The 9,872-nt window shown below is 34.7% G+C and overlaps 1 protein-coding gene across 1 annotated transcript; it reads left to right on the forward strand.

Annotated features, from left to right (window-relative positions):
• Positions 1 to 104: 104 nt before the first annotated feature.
• LOC130050719 (uncharacterized) lies at positions 105 to 5,952 on the forward strand. The gene is made up of 10 exons (XM_056150963.1): positions 105 to 823; positions 933 to 1,113; positions 1,904 to 2,002; positions 2,127 to 2,219; positions 2,418 to 2,564; positions 2,676 to 2,845; positions 2,916 to 3,835; positions 4,139 to 4,331; positions 4,425 to 4,559; positions 4,858 to 5,952. Exons 1-10 carry the CDS (start codon positions 319 to 321, stop codon positions 5,673 to 5,675), a joined length of 3,261 nt encoding a protein of 1,086 aa, XP_056006938.1. The 5' UTR covers positions 105 to 318; the 3' UTR covers positions 5,676 to 5,952.
• Positions 5,953 to 9,872: the final 3,920 nt, after the last annotated feature.

Raw genomic sequence — 9,872 nt, forward strand, 5'->3', positions numbered from 1 at the left:
AACTACTCGGCTATTTCCGTAACCGCAATCTTAACCGGTTACGGGAAAGGACGAGCGCGTTCACAGTTCTTGAAAAAAACTGTGAAATAGGCCTATCCCTCTTAAGGTATCCGAACCTCATTAGACCACGTGACTAAAAAGACGATGTCGGGACATATCGGTGTATGTCGGAAGGTGTCGGAAATTAATAAAAGTATTTTAATAAATAAATAAAAATGAAATAAATAACTATTATTTTAAATTTCATTTTGTTCGTCAATCATTAAAAAATAAAATACGTTCAAGTTTGATGTTTCCGTAAAGTCTCGCACACACGAGATGGTGGGAAAATCTGTAATGGCTGCGCCCCTGAAAAAAGTCGTGCGGGACAAACGCGGTCGTTTTACGTCGGATATAGTCAAAAAAGGGGAGAAGGATGACAGCACAAAACGACAGAAGGGTATTAGAAACATCGTTGTCGAACATAATTACCCCATTGGACATTTTCACGACGATAACAACAGATGTGAAGAATGTTGTCCGGGAATATCACGGTTAGTGAATTCAAAAAAGATAGAAACGGAAGATTGGGGAAAGGGTAGGCGTGTTGTAGAATTGAGATGTTTGGTCGATTCCTTAAGCCACTGTCTGTTCTGTAGGATGGGACCGTTATATCTTGCGCATGAAACTATCAAAGGTGAAATGAAGATGGGACTGGGGGGGTATTTGTATATACAGTGTATTAACTGCGGGCAGCTGAATACCATCCCATATGGCAGTACATACTCCGAGCCATCGACAAGAGGACAGAGAATGTTTTCAGTGAACACAAAGTTAGGTGCAGGTATGTACTGTGTGTTTATAATTGAGAAATTGTACAATGTTATTGTTTGCATATTCAATTATATGTCACACCCACAGAAGGTTTGAAATTTGCTGAATATGTTTTGTAGCAATGATTGACTCGATTGGAGGCCCACAACGAGTCAATAATTTCCTTACAACGCTTGATCTCCCATCAATATCAAACAAAAATCTCAAAGCCATGGAACGACGAGCTGGGCAAATAATTGAAGATTATGCAGAGAAAAGTATGGCCATTGCAACTAAAGTATCATTTGACACTGAAATGAGGTAAGTTTTTCAAAGTACACAAGGCTACAATAAAATATATGTGTGTTTCCTATTTTAATTCCCCCTAACTTAGGTAAGTAAAACATATTATTTTATAAAAAGTTAAACATTTGATCAAAATCTTAGTTTTTGATATGCTGTAAATACAGACCTATCTACATTAGAATACTTTTCAAACAATATGATTGATTGATTAGATATTGTTAACGTCCCTCTCGAGCATCCTTCAATCATATGGAGATGAAGGGCTGCAAAATTCAGGCCTATGTTTGGCGCAAACAGCCTTTGAGCAGGGATGGGTCTTTATCGTGCACAACAGCTGTGACACAGGACCTCGGTTTTTGCAGTCTCATCTGAAGGACAGAGAAACTCGAATGCAAATGATATAAAACATTCCTGTATCATCAATATAGTCTGCAGCAAAAATGTAGATGTAGGGTCGGGAAACCAAAAACACACATATATTTTATTTAGGCCTAATATGTTTGAAAGATTGACATAATTGTTATTTGTAGTTTGTCAGAAATTTTTTCAATTTAAAATACAGGGAATCATGTAGCCTTTGTAGGCACATACTGTGTGCGACTCGACACAAAACACTAGGTATTATGCTATTTGATACTTTCATTTTGTAATTTGATATGAGTGGATAGGTATTGACTCATTAGAAGTGAGTGCCCTCCTATTTTATTCAGACTCTATCAATTGTGTGCTTCAGGAAAAATTATAAATGAATAAGTGAAACAATTAAAATATGCCATGTACCTTCAGAAATTATCATTCATTGTAGTGACATTTCAACTATGGAAGAAAAAAATGCACCATTTGTCCATCATGCTACTTTTGATGAGGAGTTGGGTACTGCAGTTATAGATGGTGAATTCCTAGGGTATGTAATATTAGAATGTTGAAACCTATGTTGGAAATGACAAAGTTGTTACACTTCATGTGCATATATAGATAACATGTATACCTATGCGAGTATAAATATGATACAACTAAAATAATTTCAGTAATCCTGCATCACTTTTGAAATCTACAAGTGTGCTTCAAGACCAGGAGGAAAGTGGCGATTCTGGAAATGATGATGATGATGATGATGATGAGTAAGTGCAACAGTTCTAACATTTTCATTATATACTATAACACTAACAACAACATATTTTTTTTAAATCTTGGGAGTGATCTGACTTGTATCAATGTACCAGTTAAACAGACACAGTGCTTGCACTTTTACAATTCATACACCAGAGAAAAGCCTTGATTAATTGGAAATATACATTATCTTGTGTTATTTATTTCAGGAATTCTAACCCAGCGCAAGTTTGTCTGCCAGATCGAGATTCACAAAATGTTGACCATTCTCCTCAGACTCCAAAACTAGTTTGTCCATCACATGTAGATTTACAGGAAATGGACCTTGCTCTTCACACTCCACAAGGAATAGTCAAGTAATTCTCATATACTTTAATGCTTTCATGTGATACATTTAATTTCGTTCATATATATTATCATATTGTGAACTTTAGTGCATTCTCATTCTATGTGGACATTATTTATAGTGAAACTGCACATATAGACAAAGTGTCAGGAAGGTCATTTGGAAAAGTCAAGATGAAAAGACAGGGAGTGGCTGTTTCAAAGAAGCTGAAATTTAACCCACGAACAAGAACAGGAATGACAGTTTGTGCTGACCATGGCTGGCAAAAAAGGGGATTTGATAGTCTAACAGGTAAGAGAATAAATTATAAAAGTGTAATGTGGAATTCTGCTGAAAACTGTATAAATTTTCATTTTACGCCATAAAACATTTAAACATTCAACAGGCCATACATTTTTGGTCAGCAAAAGTAAGTATGGCAATAAAGTTCTTAAAACTGTTATTAAACATCGAACTTGTTCGGTTTGCAAATGGTGGAAACGAAATAGACCTGGACAACAGGTTCGCAATCACAAATGTGTCTGGAATCACAAAGGTTCATCAAGACAGATGGAGGCTATGGCTGGGATTCAGGCGATAAAGGAGATGATGTCACAAAAGACACCAGTTGAAGTTATTGAGGGTGATGGAGACAATACTGTGATATCGAGGATTGAGAATGAACTGGGTGTAAGAATAAAGAAAAAACTTGACCGTAACCATTGTGTTAAAAATGTCACTAAACATTTATATGACTTGAAGAATAGTAAAGCCGCAAAGATAAGCAATCAGGTGATTCAGCACTTCACAAAATGTATCAAGTACATCTTCGCTAAAAATCAAGGTGATCCAGATGGCATGCGGGAAAACTTGGAAGCATTAGTGCCTCACCAGTTCGGAGACCATACCAAGTGTGTTCCAAGGTTTTGTGGATACAAGAGAAGACCAGCTCAGACATACTTGCATCGAAGTTTACCGTACAAGACATCACTGAGTGACCCAGTTTTGAAAGAAAAACTTGATAAAATCTTTGAACCTGTGATTGCCAAAGCTACCTTGTATAGTGATTTAGGGTCCAGCCAAGCTTGCGAACATGCTAATCGAGCAGTCAGTTTACGAGCACCAAAACACTTGCATTATGGGGAAAGTCAAAGCCTTGACTTCCGTGTAAAAGCTACTGCAGCATGTATGAATGAAGGTCGCAAATACTTACCGGAGGTAGACAAGTTTGATGTTATATTGAGGTGTTTGTTGAGTTTTGTTCAATTTCCTGTTGTCAGTTTTGACCATTTTTTGCAGCTTATTTTTGAAAATTAATATATATTACTAACAAAAACTCTTCGATGAATGTGTATATTTTCAAAGTAAGAAAACCTTATTTACATTAACTTTAGGCTAATATTTATTGTTATAAATGAAAGGTGAAGATAACGAACAGTGATGAATCTCATAATTCATAATTTTTGAATTACTCGAAAAGAATGATGAATTCTTTCTTGCTCATTCTTATTCTGACAGTGTATATACTATTACTTTTAGGTATTTAAAAAATTTATGAAATCTTTCTTGCTCGTTCTTATTCAGTGTATTTACTATTACTTTCAGGTATTTAAAGAACACGGATTATCCCCTGGTCATCATACACTGAAATATTCGGAGAAGATGGACATGGAAAGACAGAAGAGACAGGAAAGATCAAAGTTGCCTGGAAAGAAGCGCCGTCGATTGGAATTGAAGCAGGAGAGAATTACCCAAAAAGGAGCCAATGAAGCAGCTGAAGGAGATACATATCAATCAGGTAAACAATAACTTACAAAGTGTTAGTTTATGAATAAATCTTGAAATTGATTGTTTGTATATTAGAGATAAATGTATATTCATATTTCATCAGAAGTTGGACTTTCTGACCAAGTCGACATCCAGACTATTCCTGATGCAGTTCCCAAACCAGGATTCACCAAAGTCGACCACCTGAACGAAGTTCAAGAGAATAGGGTCATTATCGACCTAGAAACTACAGGATTGAGTAAGAAATATTATTGACTTCCACATTTTAGCTGACCTTAGCTGAAAGCTCAAGTGAGCTTTTCTGATCGCTTGTTGTCTGTCGTCTGTCTGTAAACTTTTTACTTGCGAATATATAAGGAAAATCTATAAATATGGGCCAGGGTGACTCAGGTGAGCGATGTGGTCCATGGGCTCATTGTTGGAGTTTTGAATACCATTACCAATTCTGTATTTAGAGTAAATTACATGTATATAGATAGTTTATATCAATATGTGTTTTCATAAGTTTTCAATTCAATTTTATGGATCTTTTTCAGTTCAGCGTGGACTAATGCCTCATATCACACAGATTGCTGCACAAGTTATGGATTCTGATGCCGAGTTTTCATATTATGTTTCACCTAAAGTACCCATCAATGAAAAAGCTGAGCTGATAACTGGGATATCCTGGGATGGTGAACACATGACTGTGCACGGAAAGCAAGTGGCAACTGTATCGATAACAGAAGCACTTTCAAAATTTTTAATTTTTTTGAAGAACATTAGCAATGTTGTTTTGATTGCACACAATGGAAGAGTTTTTGACTTCCGTGTTCTATCCTATGCTATATGTAGAGTAGGAATGATGAATGAATTTTCAAATCATGTTTTAGCATTTGTGGATTCTTTGTCATCATTGCGTTCAAAAGTTCCAAAACTTGGTTCTTATAAGCAAGAATTTCTAGCAGAATATTTCTGTCAAGAATCTTACAATGCTCATGATGCAGTTGATGATGTCAAAATGCTAGCTAAGATTTTGTGTGCAAGTGGCATGACAAAAGCAAATTATGTAAAACATTCTTATGCATCAAATTGTCATTTTTTACAAGAAGAGTTCAATCTTGCCAAGGCCAAAAATATTGGCACCCTACATTGTCTTGTTGCCAGTGGTGTTCTCAAATTAGCTACTGCAGAAAATATAGCAGGTTCTGGCCTAAATCTACAACATTTGAAACTTGTTTGGCAGAGAGATGGTGAAGATGGTCTGAGAAATATTTTTACTGCAAAAAATTGTATCGAGAAACCACGTGTTACCAAAGATAAAAAGTTGTTGGGAAATATTATTCCAAAGCTTTGTTCATTTTTTGAACAGTAAATTTGTCATGTTTTATAAGCATGTTTTGTGTTTGACACATGTAAAGTTGATACATTAGCTATTTGGTCTTTAGATGTGAAAAGTAAACTTTATATGATAATGAGCATTTCCTGATGATTCAAGGTCAGGTCGATGTTAGTGACATTTATCATTGTTTTATTAAGAGTTCCTATGCTTTCATTGTTTGAATGATACATTTTTCATATGTCTGTTAATTTTTTTTTCCAAATTGGAATGTTGCATCAAAATGTTTCAATGTTAAGATTTTTGTATGGGGGGGGGGGGGGGGGGGGGGGGATGTGGTTCAACATAGCATAATGTAAGTTTCCTATGGTAAATGTCTTTATAATTGTGGTAAACAAAAATATAGGGATTGAACTTCATTTGCAGTACATTATTTGTGAAAAGTTTACATTATCTTTTTTTCTGCATCATTTTTTTTAAAAACAGCAATTTTGTACATTTCACCTTTTTGCACTTGAATTTTTATTTTTCTATTTTTCATGTTTTCTCATAGTCAGTCTGTCTTTTTGATGTTAGAAGTGTTTTAAAATAAAAATCATGCTATAATAATAAAAGAAAACTTTAAATGTCTATTTATTTCTTATTTTATTTCATTATTTGAAAAAAAGTTGCAGCATAATTGAAAAATGTTGGGAAATATAAATAATTGATAATATAAGGTAATTTTGCGGTAAATTTTCAATAAAAAACATAGATATATCTTTTAGCATCAATTACGGTCATAATACACACCTTGATTTACATTTTATAAAAATCCGCTAATGTGGGTCGGATACCTTAAAGTAGCAACCACCACCCATTTTTTAAAAATTACCCAAAACAATAAAAATCAGGTGTAATTACCAATTTTGAGTATGCTGAATCTAAATCTGAATTCCTTTTACTCCACTTTCTTATAGAAAATGAGGTGTCTTAATTAAACACCCGGCACCCCTACCGTCAGGTTGTCAAAAACGGAAAATGTTCCAGTTCACATTAAAAAGTGAATCAAAGTTATTTCTTGAAATAAGGCATACAACATAGAAAGGAAAACAATTGATACTAAATTGTTCCATGAACATTCTTAGTTGTTTTGGAAAGAATATATCTCACCTCTTGACTTCACAGATACAGGAAAGGAAGAGGAATACGGAGCGAATCAAAGATCTTAAATTTAATCAGACTGGGTCATAGCCTAATGAACTGATGAGCAGGAGCAAAAGGAAAACTAATAGGAAAACTGATTTATTAAACATCAGCAAGTCTTTTCCTAGAACTTCTGGTAGATTCTGGTAGAGCTGTCGGGGGGGGGGGGGGGGGGGGGGGGGCTGAGTTGCATCAGAACTGACAGAAGCAGAATTCTCTGGCCAGTCTGGGGGCTGAGTGGTATCAGAATCTGTTTGAGAATTAATGGTTCAAATGTTAATTATTTATTTATTTACTTTTATTTGTTCAGAATTCAGAAATTTAAAAACTGCATGATCAGATTTTTTTGTAACACCAATAATGTCCCTTTATTGCAATGACTCTTCGAGTACAAACCATGGTATTTAAAAAAAAAAACAATGAAATGAAATGATAGATAAATAAATAAAATATTTGTCTGCAAGTTACTTTATTTTATCTGTAAGTAAGTCACTAAGTGTAACTAGTGACAGTGCAACTTGCAAGTGAAAATTGGGTGTTGCTAAAACGTGGAACGGAAAACGGTACGGAAGACAGAACGGAACGAAATTTAAGAATTATAATTATTAATGTAGGTAAGATAACGCCAAAAAATCGGGGGGGGGATGATTCATTTTGATTGAAATCAACAATTTGGGAATTGTTTACAAGCTATAAAACAACTTTGTCTTAAAATATTCCATCATAAATTGATTAAGCGAATGAAGTTAACCGTTTGCATAAGAATTTAAAAAGCGTTTTACAAGAATTTTGAAATATCGGCATTGACAGAGGTGTTAGCGAGCAGTGACACCTATGGGTAAAGAATGAAAAGAACACACATGGTTTATACACCCCCACCCCCCACACCCGTGGCAAAACGTCATTAACGCACATATACATGTATTTCCACATAATATCGTGTATGTGTGTGCTTACAACAGGGAGTGTGATATTTAAAAATACAACGATAACGCATGATCTTATTGAGTCAAGAGTTAAACATCTTGTGTTTGATTTATCATTTTTTAACTAACTGAGACTTAGTGACCGCAACACTCCAATCCTAAATAGGGAGGGCTTCTAGCAGTTCATTTCTAATCTAAATAGGGCCTACTTATATTTCTTAACATTTAGATTAATAATGAGATGACTTTTAATTCCATTCAAGCATAAATTCTGTGTTAGCATTTTAGCTATTTCATATATTATGAAATAAATATGTTGATTCCTCATACTATGGGTTGTAAACTTTAACCTTATTTACATTGATTATTTCAATCTTTTTTCCCCGCTGTATCTCTTCAGTTCAACACTAATTCGCAGGATATCGGTAAATGTACGAACTTTTACACAGATTCATCCCAAATGAGGTAAACCTGTTTTCCACACCGAACTTGTTTGCTTTAAAATTTGATGTGATACATAAATCTATATCGTACCAGGTGTAGATCTAAATTCAAACTCAGTTATCTTAAACATATCAGGACGCCGTTTCATCAATAAGTGTAAATTTTCAACTAACTAAGTCTTACGCCGACTACGTGAATCTAGTTACGTATAATCTTAGTTTAGCACAAACCGCGTTTCACGAAACGACGTAAATACATGCGTATGTTACTACTCGACTAAGTTTTCAACTAAGCTTACGTACATAGTTACCGCGTCCTGAGCATGCGTACATCATACTTTCGTTTTTTTCATTTGTCGTCTGGACCAAAATAATGAATGAAAAGAACGCAAAGAAAATGCACAAGCGGAATTGGGAGAAGACAGAGATGGCCGTGTTGGCAGAGGCAGTAAAATTTTCCTATACCATACTATTTGGGCACTGCATACTAAATCAAACATATCACTCCATAAACAAAATTTGTTTTTATCTATATAGGCCTATGTATATACAGTATTTTACATCTCTTCTTCTACAAAAAGTAATTGTTTTATGATTTCAAAGATTATTATATTTTAAGTGCATGTAGGTCGACACGATACATCTACATTCTATATTTATTCTTTAATTGGTTAATTAATGTAGACTCATAGGCCTAAATGTGTTTGAACAATTGAATATGTGTGCATATTTTATAGTTTGGGATTATATACAGGCACGTACCATCTCTTTGCAAAGTGACGGGGGGGGGGGGGTGCAGCTGGAACATAAATTAGATTTTGACTTTTCAAATAATCTTTTGCAGTGATTTCCACAATTTCCGAGGCCTAGGGGCTACATGCTAGATATCTAGCGATCTTGAACGGTTCGCTCAATGTAGCGGCTAGGTAAAATGGTGGAAAATAAACACTTTCTTGTATATCGAGCAAGTTGAATAATATGATTTGTTAATATCAGATCTATGTTATTTTTTTTTCCGAAACTGAACATCCGGAAATGGCGAGATTAACCGTAAAAATATGAAAATAAGCCTTCAAAATATATATCCGGCTTTGAGAGACGTGCAGTGCGACAACCTAACGTCGAAATATGACAATATTCATTGGAGTTTGAGATTAAGATTGTGTTTAATGTATTTTTGCACAATATTTCTGAATTGTCAGTATATATTAGGTCTATATATCCGATTTTTACAGTCCAGCGGATAGAGAAGTTCTATATATCGTCTGCTTTCTTTGATGAAAAATTAAAAAGTTCTTGCAGATAATTTTTTGTTTTTGTTTTAATGTCGTTCTCGACAGATCTAACGTTATATGCACTTCACTTCAAATATTCAACATTTCTTGAAAGAGAATACCTTAACGTCAAGTATTAGGCCTACATATCAATCATTTCCAAACTTGACACAATCAATAATCACCCCCCCCCCCCCCACCCCCCCCCAATACAATCATTTATCAGTGCAAGAGATGTACGTAACTTGCAGTAACAATAATCAAACAACCCTAAATACATAAAAGCAGACATGTATTATTTCTCCAAGTATTTTCTAATACATGATATAACAAATATATACTTTTAGATCTCTGGAGACACCATCAGTTTTCTGGTCAAGCATTACTAACAGATTCTTTTGCAGT

This window comes from Ostrea edulis, chromosome 10 (genome assembly GCF_947568905.1).
Source record: "Ostrea edulis chromosome 10, xbOstEdul1.1, whole genome shotgun sequence".
Classification (NCBI taxonomy): domain Eukaryota; kingdom Metazoa; phylum Mollusca; class Bivalvia; order Ostreida; family Ostreidae; genus Ostrea; species Ostrea edulis.

Excerpts from the sequence above, each read along its gene's own strand:
- LOC130050719 (XM_056150963.1), top strand. The coding sequence starts at position 319 with ATGGTGGGAAAATCTGTAATGGCTGCGCCCCTGAAAAAAGTCGTGCGG. Across the intron at positions 2,846-2,915 it reads GGGATTTGATAGTCTAACAG|ATAAAACATTTAAACATTCA; the intron begins GTAAGAGAATAA and ends TCATTTTACGCC. Across the intron at positions 3,836-4,138 it reads TTGACCATTTTTTGCAGCTT|GTATTTAAAGAACACGGATT; the intron begins ATTTTTGAAAAT and ends TATTACTTTCAG.